The following is a 19,012-nucleotide window of genomic DNA, read 5'->3' as shown; positions in this document are numbered from 1 at the left end:
TCAAAGCAAAGAGATTTGAGATGTGTAGGGCTAAGAGAATTCTTTATCCTCATTTAAAGTTGGGAGGTATTGATAGGGAATAGGGAGCACTGTGATAATTGAACTGTTAATTATATATTACAGCAGAGTAACTGCAGTTAATTGTCCCTTGATTTAGCTGTGGAGTGTTGGCTAATATGTGGGGAGTCAAGGGGTAATTTGCATGATTTTGAGGTGCTGATTAATTTGTGTGATATATTTGAGTGCTATTGCCTGACTTTAAAGTTTTTGAGGTAGCCTTTGTGAGTTGGCTTGTGTAACCCATTATGCTGTGTGGTTTTGCAATACTGATACTAATGATTATTATTTTCAGTTGAAAATGAGAGCTGGAGGAATGAGTGAATCTTCAAAATGGAAAAAGCAGAAGAGATCACCTAGGCCTCCTCGACACGTAACTAAGGTCTCTCCTGGGACAGAACAGTCAGCAGGCAATGCTACTAATACCACAGGTAAGTTGAAATCTTTTTCAAGAGACCAGACAGCATCCATGCTAGAGCTTTTTTGAATATGTCTTGATTTCTTTTCTTCTAATATATTATTTTGCAATAATTCTTATCATGTTAGTTCTCAGTGACTGTAGCAATAAAACATATATAACTTCTCAGGTCCAGGAGAAAGAGTTTTCAGGAAATGGAATACTTATTGAAGAGAAAGTCATGGTCCTGCAGATAACATGACAGCATTCTTGTGCCTTCAGTATGCCTCATAGGGGTAGTTTGGACAAAAGAGAATGCACACCTGAAGAACTGGCTGAAGTTATGGACAGCAGAGGAGCTGGAGGATGCAGCAGATAGATACAAGAGACTGAGAACAGTAACACTGACAAGAGGAGAGCCAAGGGCAACTAGTGACAGGACAAGGGGACATAGTCTTAAGCTGTTCTAGGGGAGGCTTAGCTTGGACATTAGGAATAATTTCTTCACAGAAAGGATGATTAAACATTAAAATGGATTGCCCAGGGTGGTGATGGAGTCACAGTCCCTAGAGGTGTTTAAAGAAAGACTGGATGTGGCATTCAGTGCCATGGTCTGGCTGACATGGTGGTGTTCAGTCATAGGCTGGACTCGATGATCTCAGAGGTCTTTTCCAACCTAACTGATCTTGTGATTTTGTAAGGAACACTTATATTCTTGGAGCACTGTCTCATATTTAAAAGTAGTAGAAATTCTTCACTGCTTATATTTCAGATCCATTTGAATTGTAATGCATTTTCATTTGTTTAGGAAGAATTAAAGAAATAGGCCCTGCTTTAGAATCAAGTCAAAATTCTCACTTTGAAGGAATTATCAATTCTTGATGAGAGGATTTCAAGTGGTTGTGCCATTATATTAAAGAGTAAAGTACACCTTTTAGAGTATTTTCAGATTTCTTCTTATGTAAATTCTCTGCACCCTTTATCTTATTTATTTAACTATACAGGTTACCTAATTTGCTGAGTCAGACTAAATTTAACTCTTGTGTTAAATTTAGAGAGCTACAAGTATCTCCAACATTCATCTATTTAATTCATTAATACCTAGAAAGAGAGATCTTTGTTCATCTGTGTTCTCTAACTTAGAGTACTGCTGAGATAATTTGTAGTGTGAAAGAATTTGCTGTGTTTAATGTATGAATTTGTGGTTGAGGGACAGAGCAATACTAATAATTTTGCTTCTGTTTCTCATCAGCAAGCGGAGTTACTTTCATAGATGCACCTTCTCCCAGCTCCTCTGGGAGCTCAGAAAATGTTTCATCAGCGGTCAGCCCTGTTACAGACAGTGGGCTGGAGCTGTCCTCACAGACAACATCCAAGGAAGACCTGACAGATTTGGACCAAGTTGCTTCTTTGGGACTTAATGCAAGAACACCTTCAAATGAGGCCAAAGTGGCTGAAAATCAAAATCAGACTGAACTCCAGGTACATGAATATAATTTGCAGAGGAAAGTTCCAACTCTAACAGTAATGCTATTGAGAGGATCATAGAGCTGCAGGGGACCTTTCAGAGCTGCAGATATTTAGAATGGTAAAAATGCTAGGAACACTTAAACAGAAGTAGTGTGCTGAAGTTGTGTAGCATTTAAAGCAAAAAAATTGAGCAAAATTTTGACCTCAGAGGCAGTAAGAACTGCCTAGGAGTATTTATGAGGTAAAGTCCTTGGTCTCACAAGGAGACTAAGTTATGTAGACTAGAATTATATAAAGCAGATAAGAACTTGATGTAAGTGGAAGGGTAAGAGAGGGTTGCAGCTTGTGTAGAGGTTCTCTTTTCTTTTAAATTTTGTTTTTCTGATACTCTTCCATTAGTGACCTGTGTTGTTGTAATAGCTACAGATTAACTGGGAACAAGTGAGACTTTTTTTCACTTGTCTAGTGCTTTTTAACTCTCCTTTTGCTTCTTTCATTCTCAAATGACATTTCAATGAAGAACGACAGTCTGAGGGAGGAGAAGGTCCAATCAGCTTCTGTCGAGTCTATCCCTGAGGTTCTAGAGGAGTGCACATCTGTAGCAGAACATTCTGACTCTGCCTCAGTTCATGACATGGACTATGTAAATCCCCGGGGAGTACGTTTTACTCAGTCTTCCCAAAAAGAAGGTGAGAGGTGGGCAATGCTGCTAAAGTCCTGTCTCATTTTCACTGTTCTGTTTCACTTCCTGCTAAGAGGCTGATAAGTGCCTATCCCTTGGAGGGTCTGTAACAATTAAAATTCTAACACTTGCTAGGCACCTGCAAAAAAAAAAGAAGAATTTAGGTTGCTAATCTCTCTTTTTTATTTAGGAGCAGCTCTGGTCCCATATGGGTTGCCATGTATTAGAGAACTGTTCCGCTTCCTCATCTCACTCACTAACCCTCATGACCGCCACAACTCTGAGGTGATGATCCACATGGGACTGCAGCTGCTGACTGTTGCTCTGGAGTCAGCACCCATTGCAAACTGTCAGTCCCTCTTGGGACTTGTCAAGGAGGAGTTGTGCCGGCACCTATTTCAAGTGAGTCTGGCTTATGCTTGCCTGGAATGTGGCACTGGGGAGTCAGATAGGAATTTTCATCAAAGAGTGTATTGAAATTTAGTATTATGAAGTTTGGCAGGTCTGCAAACAGGCTCTCTCCTGGACTGCAGTGAGAATTCTGAATTGCACCAAATGGCACTGTTGCAAAGCCAGAGAGGTTGTCACGCTATTTTCTGCAGACCAGGGCCAATAGGGATGAGCATGATTTGAATGAACTGTTACTGTGGGATGACACTGTGTTTTGATATAATTGGTTTGGAGGTAATTGTGGATGTAAGTTACCAGCTTAGTAGTAGGCAGAACGTTTGGGGGATACCAAGCTATTAATTGCACTGGGGTCATCTCAGAGGCAGGTCCTCTCCCAAGCTCCTTCACCACTAAGAGTCTCTGTGGACTCGGCAAAAGAACCAAGTTTTAGCAGGTGAAGTGTTACCACACACAGATGAGAATTAAGTATATCCATCCTCACTAGGAAAAAGTGGGACCAGGAGGTTGAACATGGGATTGTTTTCTAAAATATTGCTGTGGGGGGCAGTGTGTGGATCTTCGGTTGATTCCAGGTGATGCCTGCAGTGCCATAGTACTGCTACTTAGAGCACATTACTTGCCTTTGAAATTCTTAAAGGTTTTTTGTTTCTTGTTCAGCTACTGAGTGTTGAACGGCTCAATCTATATGCAGCCTCCCTCAGGGTGTGCTTTCTTCTCTTTGAGAGCATGAGAGAGCATCTGAAATTCCAGCTGGAGGTGAGTTTTTTGAGTATGACTGTGTGCCTTGTAATAGTTTATTTGCCTTCAGTTAAATGCATATATATGGACAGTAAAATAGAATCTAAGTATCAAATTATGGTTGTATAAATGACTCAGTGTTGTGGGTAGGCTGTGTAGACCTTTTGCTGTTGGAAAATCAAATGTCTTTAAGGCTGGTACTATGCTTCTTGCCTTCAGACTGTTTTTTAAGCACTGTAGATCCAGGTGCACTGAATGGTAGAATTATTTCAAACCTTTTCACAGCCTCCTTCAGAATGAGCCATCATTAAAGATGGAATAATATGGGAAGGTGAAGCTTAAATCTCCCTCTGCAGTCCTCAAAGCTATTCACTGTCCTGCTTTTTTTTCTTTCCTTAAACTGAGCTGCCCTGTGTTTCTGCCAGATGTATATCAAGAAGCTGATGGAAATAATCACTGTGGAAAACCCAAAGATGCCCTATGAAATGAAGGAGATGGCTTTGGAGGCCATTGTTCAGCTGTGGAGGATTCCCAGTTTTGTGACCGAGCTGTACATTAACTATGACTGCGACTACTACTGTGCCAACCTCTTTGAGGAGCTCACCAAGCTTCTCTCCAAGGTGCTGAACTGTGGCAAGGGCAGGGAGGGGGCAGAACTTAACAGGGAGAGCGGTCAAAGGGTCTGGGGTGAGACTGCTGTAGAGATGAGGAAGGCCATTTAACATTTGGAAGCAGAAGAGAAAAAGAAGAGTCATGATGCTTTTATAATATCAGAGCAAATAAACTATTAAATACAAGCTAGAAAGCTTAGGGTGTTCTGTTCTAGTTTCTTGCCTTCCCCAAGCTGTGGAGGGAAACTTACTTGCCCTGTTATGGTGAGAGAGACATGAAAATTGACTAATGCTTATGTATTATTTACCAGAATGCCTTTCCAGTTTCTGGACAGCTGTATACTGTCCATCTGCTGTCTCTGGAAGCATTGCTGACAGTGATAGATAGCACCGAGGCACATTGCCAGGCCAAAGTGCTGAGTAACATACATCAACAAGAGAAGGAAGTTGTCAAACCCAGCCCAGAAACCATCAACGGCACCAAAGAAACAAGCAATAGTAAGACCCCTTCCTTTGATACTTTAATATTAAGCTTAGTCTTGTGCAAAACTTGGAGATTTCATTTTGGTTGCTGACATAGTAAACTCCATAAATAAATGTTTTCAGTCTTCCTATTGCATGTTTTATAACTACACACAGATGTTAATAACCTTGCTTTGTAAAATTTGCAGATATTAAAATTTGGCTCTCATGAAGCTTTATATAAAGACCATATCAAGACAGGCAGTCACAACAGAATGAGGGTATGCCATGGAATTCATGTAGACAGAATACTGAGGATACTGCAAAGTCATGGTTACTAGAAAGAACTCCTTTGAATAAGACATGTTCAATTTAGAGTGATCAGTTCATTATTTTGCTGTTGATAGCTCTATTTCTTGGCTTATTGGTTTGTTTCTGTGTGGGTGTTTGGTTTGGGATATTTTTGTGGGTTTTGTTTGTTTGTTTCCTTGCTTGTTTGTTTGTTTTAACCTCTACAGATACTGAGAGAGTATTCAGTGAGGGAAAATCTTCCAGTGCAGTCTCAGAGCCAGCTGGGGCATGTCCTCCCACCAGTGGATGCCTTATGGCTGACCAGATGAAGGAGAGCTGCATGGAATTGGAAGGAGGAAGTGAAGCAGGTAATAGCCTCAGCAGTACCCTGACATGATACCCAGGGTGTCTGTATCCTAAGGATGGTCCTGACATTTGCTGACAGGTCCTGCTGTAGTATGGACCATTGTAGCTATTGTGTTCAAAATTGGAAGGAGGTATATGGTGAATGTATGTTTATTATAAGTGTGCTGTTTATGCTGACTAGGTGCTGCATTTCTTCTGGGTCACTTTGGTGGGTCATTTTGGGTCGGAAGTGTGTGAATTTATAGCAGTGCTTAGAGTTTTGAAGGAAGCTAGGGGCTCTCCCAGTAATCAGTAATGTAGGTAGCCAAAATAGCCAGTAAATTAAATCTTGTGGCTGTGTGAAACTGGGACAAGAGCCTACTAGGCAATTATGCTGAAGAAAATGTGGGTGGGAGGAATGTAGTAATTAAATTGAAGTGTGACTGCCATTTGCAGGACAGCATATTACAGCAAAGTCTCCATGACCGAAAGTCATTATGGGATACTCTCATGCCTGAGTGCTACTCTTGGGATAGGTTTTACTGTAATGATGCTTTGTCATTCTAGCTGAGAAGAGTATCCCCAGGAAACCTACTCGATTTTCTTGTATCCTTCCAAGTCCTCAGGAACTTATGCAGATTAAGAACAAAAAGAAGGTATGGTTTGAAATATACTACAGGTGGATCTTTGAGTGTTCTCCTCATTCCCATCCCATGTGGGCTTTGCATGACTGGTCATATCTCAGAAATTTTGAGTTCTGGTCTCTGCTGATCAGAGTTAAAGAGTCAGCCATTGAAAGTCCTGCTACACTGCAGAGACAGCAGTGATTATTTCCCATTCTGGTTTAGTTAATGCTGAAGGTTGCAAGAGGTGTTGGGGAAATTTTGTGGCACAGTTTGTAAAACTAGGTCCATCTGATTTCTGGGTGGGAAAGTCTCTGGATTTAGATTTTATTATATGGAGATTATCAGGTACTTTGATCAAAAAGGGCAGCTTCACTGCTCTTATCAAAGATGTAAATTGGGAGCATACCAAGAGGCCTGTAGTAGAAATTAACTGGTCTGCTATTCTGCTTTGATAATTCCTTTGTTTGCTTTGTCATAAGGATGACCAAAAAGATTGTCTCAATTGTGTTAAAGCCATTCTTTGTTTTCAGTTTCCTTGAACCTCATTAATCTAAGTTATAGTCTAAACTTTATACGACTTTTCCATTCCCTTAGTGTGTCTGGTCTAGGCCTAGTGTTGATAAAGATACTCCATGCTAATGGCTTTTTATTTATCTGCTATCCTGTGTCACATATCTGGTACTGGCCTGCTCTTTCACTTCCAGAGACAGTGGATGAATATATCTTAAGTCCCCAGGGGTTACATGGGACTGTTCGGGTTTTTTTGTTGTGTGTTTCTTGAGATTTTTTTCCATTCACATATGTTCTTTGTACATATTTTGTTCTCTTTGCACAACATATGCATGAGGTAGGCTTCTTTCAGATGTGAGAGATTACTAAATTTCAGTATGAAAATAATGCATGTTCTGGATGAAACATGAGTGGCCACAATAGTTGTGGGTAAGGAAATGATATAGTAGAAAAGAAATTAATGTCTTTGAAGGATTCACTTGTGGTAAAAAAGAAATGTTTTTTCATTTGTATCTGACTAAAAGGCTTCTGGCTTTTCTGTCCAGCATAGGTGGTTTTATTTTACATTTTTATAAGGGATTGATGGTCATATTTGTTTAATCTTACTGAAACAAAAATAGAAGAAAATACAATATATCTCTTTCTGCTGCCATACTAATCTGTGCTTTGTGATCCACTCTGACAGTCTCTGGATCTGAGTGGAATTTAAAGCATTGCTTTCTCTCTTGGAAGTTTACTATAATACTTAGAAACTTTTTTCTTTACCTGCAACACAGTGCTGAAGTGGGGTAATAGTAACTGGCTTCCCCAGCCACAAGCACAGTGGAGGGAAGCGATCATCTGCGCAGTCTTGAAAGCAATCACCAAGTTTTGGCCTTAAATCTTGCTTTCATAGCAACTTTGCTTGATGGACTCTGTGAAAGTCCAGTGTTGAGAAGGGAGCTTGTGTAGTGTTTCCTCTGTTCTAACTGAAAACTGTTGGTAATACTCTGGCTTTGCTCCGCTGGAAAACAAGTTTGGAAGAAATCAAGAGTAGAGGGCAGGAAGATGTTCATAAATCTCTGAGCTTGCCCAGGGAAAATTGTTTTCGGACTCTAAATCTCCTAGTGGTTTCATCCTAAGCACATAAACAGGGCACACCAAACACTCAGCTTGTTATGTTCATGCTGACCTGGCACCAGCATGTTCTACTTCCTTTAACCTCTGACTAATAACAATACAACACAGTTGGAAGGAAGAAAAAAAAGCTAAATAAAAGCAGAAAACAAATTGTGCATCAAACAAAGTTGTCTTTGATGTTTCCAGGGGCGGTGACCAGAAGCTCAGAAGCACAAGACTGACAGGATTGTAAATGCAATGCAAATTGCCAGTAGTCCAGTCTCCTTTCAAGTGGTTTTAAGAGTCTGTGGACTCAACCAGTCCACAGAATATTCTTGGTCTTGGGTTTCAGGATTTACAGCTAAATAGAAATGCTGCCAGTGTTATACATTCCCTTCGGGCTTGCTAGAGCAGGGCAGTGCATGGTTTTTCTTTTGTTATGGCCTCACTAGGTCTTTGTGCGCTCCATGCTATTTCAGGGTCTGTGTTTCATTGCAATTTTGAGTATGCTCACACAGGCAGGGGAAGCAGAGACCAGAGGGCTGGTGGCTTCTGAGGTACTGAGAAGCCCAGGGGAGCTAGTAATCATGATGGTCACGAATTTAGTTCACTAGGTCATTGCTAGCAGTCTGATCATGATAGGAGCTATCAGGGAACTGACATTTATTCTGGTTCCTTAGTAAAGTTCATACCATTGTTTGTGCTTTTGGTTTTTCTGAACACCACCAAGAACATCCAGTTAACCCTTTCCTAGTTGTTCTATTGCACCATGACTATGGTACAGTCTAGTTTCCTAGGAGGGCAGAGTAGGTGAGTTCTTTTGAGAACCAAATATGTAGCTGCTCTTACCAGCCTGCAGATAACCTTGTCAGGCTGGAATACCAGATGTTCCTGGGACCATCTCTCACTAGGAGAACGTTTGCTAGTTCTTAGTTTTAGCTTTTGTAGCACTGCTTCCTTACACCTGCTGAATGAGTGCTGAGGATTCTTGCTGCCTGTCTCCTGATGGTGAGGCAGTTATGAGAGCCTGGAGCCAAAGGGACACGAGAGGACAATAGAGCAGTGCTGCTGTTGCAACTGGGTAGGGCTGATCTTGCTGCATGCCTGGGGTTTATCTGCTCTGTTTACTAATGAGGGCAGGTGAGGCATTTGAAGTAGAAGAGCTTATTGCTTGGTTAGATGTTAAAGCTTTTCAGAGATGGCAGCTCATGCTTACTCTGTCCAGTACTATTTGATGGTGAAACCTTGTGATGAATGCAGATTTTCTGTCCTTCATTAGCCTTTTTCCTGGATAACATAGTACAGAAAACTTGATCATGCTGAGGCTGATCTTTCTTCTGTTTTGTTTTTGGTTCAAATGCCAAGAACAATCTTAAATAAGAAATGCGCTTCAAGCTGTAATTATCAAAATGTCTCCTGCAGCTCCTGATAACGGGCACAGAGCAGTTCAACCAAAAGCCAAAGAAAGGGATACAGTTTCTGCAGGAGAAAAACCTTCTTGCTACCCCAATTGACAACAGTGAAGTGGCCAGGTGGTTACGGGAAAATCCTCGCCTGGACAAAAAAATGATTGGGGAATTTGTGAGTGATCGTAAGAACATAGACTTGCTGGAAAGCTTTGTTGGGTGAGTATGCTTCTGTATATCTTTAGTCAGGAAACAGTGAAAGTTAAGAGTTTAGTAATAAAAAAAGCAGTAGAATGGTAGTCCCTGGTGGCATTTGGTTTCTATCACTTGGTTCTCTCTGTACTGCCTTGCCTTAATTCTGGGCATCTCTTGCATATGGTAACATCTTAGATGTATAAAAGTATGACAGTCAAACGCCTTCCAGCAGGGCTAGTCTCTGTGAAGACTGGAGAGATAATTACATACATAATGACTTGTAAGATTGTTGGCTCTCTTTTATTGTTTTTTGGCTGTTCATGGTATATTTCTTTTCTTCTCTCCTCGCCCTCCTCTCTACTGTCTAAGCAAACAAGATTGTAATTATTAAGTTTGTCCTATCTTTCCCATGCTGTTTCAGCTTCTTATTGCATTTCATTGTTTTTGCAGGACTTTCAGCTTCCAAGGTTTAAGGCTGGATGAAGCTTTACGACTTTATCTAGAGGCCTTTAGATTACCTGGAGAGGCACCTGTAATTCAGAGACTGTTAGAAGCCTTCACAGAACATTGGAGGGTGTGTACTTAGTGGCAGAAAGCTCAAAACTGCATTCTTTCTTGTCCATCTGCTTGCCATGATGGACATGTCAGATCAAATGGCCTATATAACTGTGCTCTGCAAGCAGCAGCTGTTGTTTTGCAGGAGCTGGCAGTGGTAAATAGATTCCTGGGCTATTTTTCAAAAGCTAGAGCCAGAACCTGGGATTTTTGTTTGTCCCAGAGATGATTCAGTACTGTGGTTAGGAAAATGGCTGTTTTGGTCACTGATATCACTGTTCCTGTAGGATTAATTTGTGCATATATTTGCCTTTCAGAAATCAAATGGGTCTCCGTTTGCTAATAGTGATGCCTGCTTTGCCCTGGCCTATGCAGTTATTATGCTGAACACTGACCAGCACAACCACAATGTCCGCAAGCAGAATGTCCCAATGACTCTGGAGGTGGGTGTTTCCAGTGCAGGAATCTGTCTTCTCTGCTTTTGAGAACAGTGTAGTACCTCTCTTTGTCTCAGTGGCATTGTCTCTTTTCTTTGGCCTTCACTCATGTACACAGTAAGCTGGAGTGCAGCACCACAGCTGAGTACAATTTGAGAGTGTAGCTGTAGGCAAGAGACAGCCTGAAGACATAGGAGTTTGCCAGAGAACTTAGCAGATTCTTCAAGAAGCTTGTGTTTGTGCAACCAGTCTGTATCCTCAGACATAGTAACATGAAGAAGATTGTTGTACTGCTACTTCTAGAGAGTTTAAGTCATGTGAGTGCCAGTGCAGTGGTACAGGCCTGCCATTCTGATGTCCGGCTGCAGCTAAGCACGTGTTGTGTCTCTGCTCTTTCCTTGTGAGCATAGGCAGGAGACACTGCACACTACTCCCACTAAGAATAGCATTTACCTTTGAATTTTGAGTCTGTATGTTGAAGAATGCAGGAAAAGCTCCTTCTGGCCCCATGAAATACAAGTGGAATACTGATCCTACCCAAACACTTAAAGTTGGAGATACTAGGAATTAATGTTGGTGTAACTTTTTTCAGGAGTTTCGGAAGAACCTGAAAGGTGTGAATGGAGGCAAAGACTTTGAACAGGACATCCTGGAAGACATGTATCATGCCATCAAGTAAGACTCAACCTATCATCTCCATGTATCCAGGGAGTAAAGTAGAGTTGTTGGGTCAGTGAGATATCTGGAGAGCACGGAGAGAGACTCACCAGTCACTTGCCTGTTTGCCTCAGACCAAAGTCCAGCTCTGTGTGGGGCTATGGTAAACAAGCTTGTCACAGCAATTACACTTGGATTTGTATCTTGGACTTTTGCCATGGTAATTTAATCCAGATCTTAAAATAAATTTTAAAAAATATGTTACTTCAATGAATATGGAAAATGATGGCTGAGCAAGACCAGCACATGTAAAATGCTGTATCTAAGAAAGCTCTGTTCTCCAGACCAGGCCTTCAAACTTTTTTAGAACTTTTTTATGTGGTTCAAGAGATAATCTCATCCCCAGGGCAGCACTTGTACCCTGACACAATGTGTCCAGGTTTCCATTTAATATATTTTGCTTTTGAACTCTTCATATGAGGCTGCTATCTGCATCAGCCTCTTCTGGTACTCCTGAAGCGCTTGGCACACAGAGAAGTATTTGAGGAGAGTTCCTGGTGGCTGAGGCCCTTAGTGCACAAGCTAGCTTTGGGTGGGAAGCTTTAATAATAGCTCAAAAATCAGTAAATCCAAGCCCAGACAATTTGAAGCTGAGAGGATTACATCTCTGAGGAGACAGGATGTGACAGATTCTCAGCTGATTTCCATCTGCAGTGGCAGGCAGTAGCTGGTGCTGAAAGCAGGGCAGTGTGATTAGGGTGATCCTCCCTTTTAAATTTCTCCAGGAACGTAGGGTGATGCTTGTACTGAATATCTGGAATTTCTTGAAGACATAGCTCTACCTTTTAAACAGAGCTCTAGTTTTGATTTGCCTCTCTCCCCTCAGGATGTTCTTAATGTTTTGAATTGTACACAAAGCATATACACATATCTTTGTTACCCAGTGCCTCTATCCCAGTCTGTTTCCCTTTATAATCCCTTCACCAGATATTTCAGCTTTTCCAATACATTCTATGATTAGAATAATTGATATATCATTTCAGTATTCCCCCATCTCAGATAGATTGCCCCAGTGTCATAGTTGAGATTGAGGAACTGTTTATTTGTATTTTTAGGGGAAAAAAGTAAAACTGCAATCTGTATGAAGTAATGTGTGATCTCTTCAGAGTCTTAGCATTTCACTTTTGACCACATTTTCATTTCCTGAAACCTTCCAAGTAAACCCATTCACTTGCTCCTGTTAATTTCAATGATATATGAAATTTTAGAAATAATGCACTGTTTACTGCAAACTTACTTTCCTATATTTTCCAGTAATAACAGCTCTTGTCAAAATATGCCAGCACCTGAAGCTGAGAAGAGCTTATTTCTTATGCATAAATCAGGAGCAGTTTTTAGTTGTTGTGAGCATATGAAAATTGCCTCTATGGCAGATGAAGGTTGTTATTTTTTGATTCTTGCAGAATGAGCTCTTCAGATTGGCTGTAATCTGCTGTTCTTAGTGGTTTTGAGGCTCTTGTTCACTTAGTTGGTCATTTGCAGAGGATTTTCTCTTGTGCATTGATACCCAAGTCTAGGAAGTATGTATTTAAGCTTTATATGTTTTAGTCTAGGATTGCAAGCAGTACTTGGTGTTAATTGTAATTGTTTTATTACAGTATAACTTCATCCAAGTTAGAGTAAGGAGCTGTGGTGCCCTGGTTATAAATCACCTGTCATACTTTTGGTTTCTTGTTTTATTTTTAATTTTATACTACTTTTTTTTCTAATATTTGATTTTGGCATAATATGAATATTTCCATTATTCTTATGCAAAGATACTCTTGCTTACTGGTGACTGCAGCAATGTAACTATATAATTTTAACTGCAAAAAATGATATGAAAAGAGCACTCTAACAGGTAGAGAGTTGAATGGAGGTTGAATCTTTGCCAGTGTGCTGTCCAGAATTTCACATCATTTAATGGCAGTATGTGTTGTGGTTTGCACTTGCAGCAGTTGGTACCTGCTTCTTCAATACTGACCTTACACAGTTGGTGCTGTATGATTCTGAGAACCACCAGACTTTATATTCAGGATATCTAAGAAGGGCAGGTGAAGCAGGGAGGCCTAGGAAAACAGAACGTTTCAGGAGCTGGCAAAATCATTCCAGAATAGGCATTGCTTAGCTCTGGGACTACGTAATGAAAGACATTGTGTAAATGTTAGGTTTGGCTCAGAATGAAAAATTCAATCTTTATGCTTTCCTCCCTTGTAGAAATGATGAGATAGTGATGCCAGAAGAACAGACGGGTCTTGTGAAGGAAAACTATATCTGGAATGTCCTGCTGCATCGTGGTGCCACCGATGAGGGAATATTTCTCCATGTGCCTCCTGGAAGCTATGACCATGACCTCTTCACCATGACATGGGGGCCTACCATTGCAGCACTTTCTTATGTTTTTGACAAGAGCTTAGAGGAAACAATAATTCAAAAGGCTATCTCTGGTTTCAGGTAACTCTTATCTTCATAAAGACCCAGAAGAGTAAAAGTGGGACCATCAGCTCCCGTTTATCTGCTAGATCACAGTGAATATCAAATGTAGCTTTTCCTAGCAATTGAAAAGCACTTTTTTATGACCTACAGTCCTCTAGTGTTCTGTCATTTGTATCAATTCATCCCATCTTGGCCTCTCTGGCTTGCCAATCACTGTTTAGCCTGACTGCTGTGTTCTAATAAATCAAACTGCCCAGGGTACATATTTTTAAACTCCAGCCTGGTTACATTTAAGGGACTTAATTACACAGCTAGGCTGTTTAGAAATGAAAGGGAAGAGTCACTCAGCTTGCACAGTGATGCTGACAAAAATCTCCATGTAGGAACAAAACCTTTCATGTGTATGAGTCCATAGCTGTGGCTGAATGGGATGGGGGATTTTTTTTTTTCCTTCCCAGATGACCAGTAGTCAGAAAACTTGCCATCTGTGAGCAACTCTATTGGAAAGATCTTTGGTCATGCTTAGATCAGACCAAAGGATGCTGTATTAAAGCTTTGTCAATACATTGCCTTAGCCATGATATCCTGGAAAGTGGATTTCAACACTACCACCAATCTCAGCAATTCTCTGATGTCAGGACAGGAGGCTGGATATAATGCTCAGGTGCAAGTGCTCTGGCTGCTTAGACTCACTCCTTTAAATTGATCCTTTCATCAGCATAGACAAATATCAGTATCTATGGATAAGGATTGGGTTTATTTAAACAATAATAGTAGACTTCTATACATAAACATTCATTATGAATGGGTGGAGAGGAAGGTCTAAAATATCAACAGAGAGGGTCTCAGATTTGCTGTCCTGTAGGCGGAGTTATCTGTGCTGACTTAATACATTATTTTATGTTTTCTTCTTTTCCCAGGAAATGTGCAATGATTTCTGCTCACTATGGCCTTAGCGATGTGTTTGACAATCTCATAATTTCTCTCTGCAAGTTTACAGCTCTCAGCAGTGAGGTTAGTTTGCAAAGAGGGGAAAGAAGCATGATTTCTACAACACTGGAGCTCTCTTCCTCTGTTAAACAGCAATACTTGCTTATTTTAGTTATCATTGTATCTGTAGGTATCCATCAGCTCCTGCCCAGAGTTTTTTGGAGGAAGTAATGGGAAATGTGTAGTGAAGTGGGACTTCCATAGGACAGATTCAAATATGCAAATTTTATTTTACTCACAAGTGTCAGTTTGTGCAGAGCAGAATACCTTGGTGTAAAATTGTTTATTCCCCGTTTGATCTGAAGAGACTTAGATCTCCTTGTTACCCCAAGCAAGTTCATACATTTCAGATATTGATTATTCAGGGTTTATGCAGTGCCAAGGGGAACTGTTTTGTTAGATATACTTCCAAAGTGTAGGAGCTATGCAGATGCACAGCATAAGCATAAAGGGTTAGAAAAACAAATGCTTTGAATAGTCAGTTGGGGTGTGGAGTCTGGTAATAAGAACAGCTGTTAGCCCCACATTTGGCAAGCCCTGAAGACTTTCTTTGGGGTGTACTGTGAGAGTAAATTCAAGGTGCTGTGGTTAGTGTAAGCTTTATTGCCCAAATCTGTTTGTGTGTTACAGCATCCACCTGTGTTTCCCCAAAGTGTTTGATTGACAATGCGTGGCAGACCATGCTGTGTACTAAGGAGTAGTTGACAGCAATTCCTGTAATGGGTCAGAACTCCCAAAGGATCTCACAGTATTGCTCTCAGACCAGTGCAAGACCCACAGTGAGGAAAAAATATTGCCACACATACAGGAAAGGAAAACAAGATGATTCAAGACTGAAAGCATGGGAGTAAAAATGCCAAGACAGGTGAATTTTTTAAAAGACAAAGAAATCCCAAGCAGAGGATTTGCTTTAGATTCCTTCTTTCTCCACAGCTCACAACAGTAAAGACACAGTATTTGGTCATCCTCAGGCACACTAGACCTCGAGACTACCAATAGGAAACACAATAAAAACAGGGAAATGTCTGCCATGAAACAGTTCGACACAGATTTACACAGCAAAAGCAACTAGACTAGACTAAGCCCTCAGATGCACCAGCTATTGCCAGCTGCATCCCATCTAGTTGTAAGGCTGGAATCTGGAGCAGTCTGAGGTCTGAGTTAATTAAATAAGCATGTCTTTTGGTTATGACATAGAATCAGGGACTTCTGGATTTGAAGAAGGCTGAGTTCTTATCTTTGGCCAGATTCCAAGCACATTGATGACTTTCTGCTGTCCTAAATTCCTGTAAGGCTTGGAGACAGTAGTGGAGGAGGACAACTGAACAAATATTTAAGTGTCTGGACGAAGGAGGGGCCATCTTCAGAGGACTGAAGAGTCAAAGCAGGCATCCTCTCCATGCACTGCAATTGCTGTGCATGGCCACTTTGATTGAAAGAAGGGAAATGGAAAGGAGCATAGAGGGACTTTAAGTGATTAGGAAGAATGAGTGCCCCACTTCATGACCCATAGTTAACACTCATACTGACTCAGTATGTAAGTAGTAGCAAATCTGTGTGTTTGGTTTTCAGTGATTTGGCTTCTTGCCACAGAGCAAAATCAGGAATATTTCTGTTTTCACCCTGACACTTCAGAGATACATTAATTCATGAAGTTTCCCCATAGCAACAATGGAAAAAACCCAAATTGGTTGTTGCATTTCTGCCAGATTTCAGATTGGCGCTTCTAATGGAGTTTGCTTCTAAATCAAAGACCCATTTTGATAAGTTTTGCTATCAGTTTGGCTGAAGCAAGAAATATTTTTTCTGAACTTCAGATCTGAGATAGGATACATTGTCTCCTTCAATCCTTTGTCTTCTCATCCATTCTTGGTGAGGGGGTAAGTATGGATTTTGTCCACACAAACAAGAGAATGGCAAAGCCCATCTCTTCTCAAAAAGAATGACCTTAAGTAACTGCAGAATCATGGAACATGTTCACTGCTTGATATTAGCTCACATGGTTGCTGGTTTTTTTCTTGTTTTGGCAGAGTATGCTTGGTTGGTTTCAATGACTTAGCACACTTCTTGTATTTTGAAAAGTTATGAGTGCATTGATCAGATTATGAGGATTTGAGATCCAGCAGTCATTGACAGAGACTCCATGTTAGGATTGAATCACTTTGAATCTTGCTGTTAGGTAGTGGTAGGAGTAATTTTGCAAGTCAGTAATGGATTTGGCCATAGTTTCCTTCTCTAACAGCACAACAGAGTAGTTGCTGCTTCCAGAAGAGATGTGGTACTTTTTGTAGAAGGCTTTGATCCTGAGCTGAGTTCCTGTAGCAGGATAAATTAGTGGGTTTTCAGCAAGGACTTTCAAAATGTTCTGAGTTGTCATTCTTGGGGAGTTTATATCTAGGTGGTTCCGTGATTCAGTTTTTATCAGGTGAGCTACCTTGTCCTTGTTTTCGTGCCAAGTGAATGTGAGCTGAGGAGCTATCCAAGCACAGTACAGAGAATTGTTATCTTTCCCATAACCAGTTCTGAAGCATCTGCCCTAATTTCTGTTGAAAAGAAAACATCTCTTTCTGACTGATTGCCACCGCCTCTTCTTTCCTGCAGTCTATTGAGAACCTGCCCACTGTCTTTGGAAGTAATCCCAAGGCCCATATTGCAGCAAAGACAGTGTTTCACTTGGCCCATCGCCATGGTGACATTCTGCGAGAGGGCTGGAAAAACATCATGGAGGCCATGCTACAGCTTTTCCGAGCAGAGCTGCTGCCCAAGGCCATGGTGGAGGTAATAATTAGCTGGCGGGTGGATAACTGAAGAGTTAGGGGAGTGGGAAGCTGGCTTGTCATAGAGCCAAAAGCAGGAGAGGTCTCTTGCAAAGGCCTGGCTTTGGTAAAGTGTGTACAGATCTTGGAAGCCTGTGAAGGGTATAGTGTTCAAATTATGTGCAGCTTCTTTTGTAGCTTGTTTAATTTTTTTTTCATTTCATTTCTTGCTAGATTTGAGGAATTCCAGCATTTTTTTTTACTTGAACAGATTTTGAATGTTGTGCAGAAGAGGGACGTGCTTATAGGCATGAAGTACTAGAGCACTGCTTTGGCGTTACCAGATGAGAGGGGAACTTTACTGATAGGATAGTGGGGTGGAGATCTGGGTTTGACTGCACACATGTGGGCTGTTTGGTGTAGTGTTTCATCACTAAGAGAAATATAATGAGCTTGGGGAAGAGGGCCATAAAGAAGTGGACAATTGGTCAAAAGCATGTCCTGGTCTGTGTTCCAGGTTGAAGACTTTGTGGATCCTAACGGCAAAATCTATCTGCAGCGTGAGGAGACACCATCTAACCGGTGAGGGGTGTAGATGTCCCAGGCAGTCTTTTTTGTACCAAGGTTGGAAAATAACATGATTTCTTGTTTTCATACTGATGCTGATGTCTTCTGATTTGCAGTGGTGAATCAACAGTACTGAGTTTTGTTAGTTGGCTCACCCTCAGTGGGACAGAGCAATCTGGTATGAGAGGGCCATCTACAGAAACGCAGGAGGCAAAGCGAGCGGCTTTGGAATGCATAAAGGTAACCTACAGGCTGTAGAAGAACCTTTTTTTTTCTTGGTGACAGTACTATGTGGGTAAAAGAAGGATATGGATTTATATGGATCATGAAGTAAGCAACAGAAGCGTAAATATGCATGCTGCTTGGCAGTATTGCAGGTAACAGGAGACTTGAGAACTGAAAGAATCTACAGAGGAGCATATCTGGATTAACAGCTAAACAGTCTCTTGTGCAGCTGTGCACAAAGGAACCAGCACATCAAAACAGGAGTGATTCCTCAGGCTGGGATCCGCCCTGGGCATCACAGTCTTATATTTAAAGACAAATTAATGAATTCTTAAACAACTAATCTTTTCCAAGACAATGCAAAGGTATATGGTGCCAACAAAATCTGAACCTGGGATTTGACCACTGTGTGGCCAGAGGAGTTACCTGATAAAATCTGTCTAGCACAGGTCAGGTCTGTTAGAAGTAATTGACGTTAAAGAGCTAGTAATAAACTAGTTGGATGGAGTTTTCCTGCAGATAGTAACAACTATCTGTCTCTTTCCTGTGAACATGATGTGTTTCTGGAGGATCTGTTTGTATGCCTTCCACAGCCCCCAGAGGCACAGTTGTCTTTTCTGTGTTTTGCAGCAATGTGATCCTGAGAAGCTGATCACAGAAAGCAAATTTCTCCAACTTGAATCCCTCCAGGAGCTCATGAAGGTGAGAGAGATACTGGGCAAGGGACTGGATGGTAGCAGACAAATACACTCTGCATGATAGTAGGTGTGTGCTGTGTACTCACTTAACTCCTCTGTCCTCAGAGGAGGTCTTGGAGCTGGTTGGGATGTGAAACTAGTCTTTAGTGCACCTGTTAAAAGTAACTTCTGTGCTGGCAGACACAAATTGCTCTGGCAGTAGAAGAAAGCCTTAAATTGTGGAATACATTCTAAAAGCCTTGAGAACTCTTGGCAAGTGTTTGAAAGTATTTGTAGTTCTCTGACAGAGCTTAAAGATTTTCATCATTTCAGGCACATGTGCGTACCTAATGAGAGCATTCTAAGAGGCCACT

At 41.0% G+C, this 19,012-nt stretch overlaps 1 protein-coding gene across 5 annotated transcripts in view; it reads left to right on the top strand.

Annotated features, from left to right (window-relative positions):
- The window catches only part of GBF1 (golgi brefeldin A resistant guanine nucleotide exchange factor 1), a 103,433-nt gene that overhangs the window by 74,791 nt on the left and 9,630 nt on the right, over nucleotides 1-19,012 (top strand). For all 5 annotated transcript variants that reach the window (XM_086898976.1, XM_086898975.1, XM_086898974.1 and 2 more), the window contains 19 exons: nucleotides 353-488; nucleotides 1,707-1,936; nucleotides 2,445-2,613; nucleotides 2,797-3,008; nucleotides 3,675-3,773; nucleotides 4,181-4,375; nucleotides 4,678-4,864; nucleotides 5,347-5,487; nucleotides 6,032-6,120; nucleotides 9,121-9,323; nucleotides 9,750-9,873; nucleotides 10,172-10,297; nucleotides 10,884-10,966; nucleotides 13,205-13,441; nucleotides 14,344-14,437; nucleotides 17,015-17,191; nucleotides 17,687-17,751; nucleotides 17,853-17,976; nucleotides 18,592-18,663. In XM_086898976.1, coding sequence (XP_086755102.1) covers nucleotides 353-488; nucleotides 1,707-1,936; nucleotides 2,445-2,613; nucleotides 2,797-3,008; nucleotides 3,675-3,773; nucleotides 4,181-4,375; nucleotides 4,678-4,864; nucleotides 5,347-5,487; nucleotides 6,032-6,120; nucleotides 9,121-9,323; nucleotides 9,750-9,873; nucleotides 10,172-10,297; nucleotides 10,884-10,966; nucleotides 13,205-13,441; nucleotides 14,344-14,437; nucleotides 17,015-17,191; nucleotides 17,687-17,751; nucleotides 17,853-17,976; nucleotides 18,592-18,663 — 2,763 coding nt within the window. The remainder of the gene's footprint in view (nucleotides 1-352; nucleotides 489-1,706; nucleotides 1,937-2,444; nucleotides 2,614-2,796; nucleotides 3,009-3,674; nucleotides 3,774-4,180; nucleotides 4,376-4,677; nucleotides 4,865-5,346; nucleotides 5,488-6,031; nucleotides 6,121-9,120; nucleotides 9,324-9,749; nucleotides 9,874-10,171; nucleotides 10,298-10,883; nucleotides 10,967-13,204; nucleotides 13,442-14,343; nucleotides 14,438-17,014; nucleotides 17,192-17,686; nucleotides 17,752-17,852; nucleotides 17,977-18,591; nucleotides 18,664-19,012) is intronic.

Source organism: Cyanistes caeruleus, chromosome 8, assembly GCF_971803275.1.
Source record: "Cyanistes caeruleus chromosome 8, bCyaCae1.hap1.1, whole genome shotgun sequence".
In the NCBI taxonomy this organism is placed as follows: Eukaryota; Metazoa; Chordata; class Aves; order Passeriformes; family Paridae; genus Cyanistes; species Cyanistes caeruleus.
The sequence above is the reverse complement of the archived record's forward strand: the minus strand, read 5'-3'. Positions and strand labels throughout refer to the sequence as shown.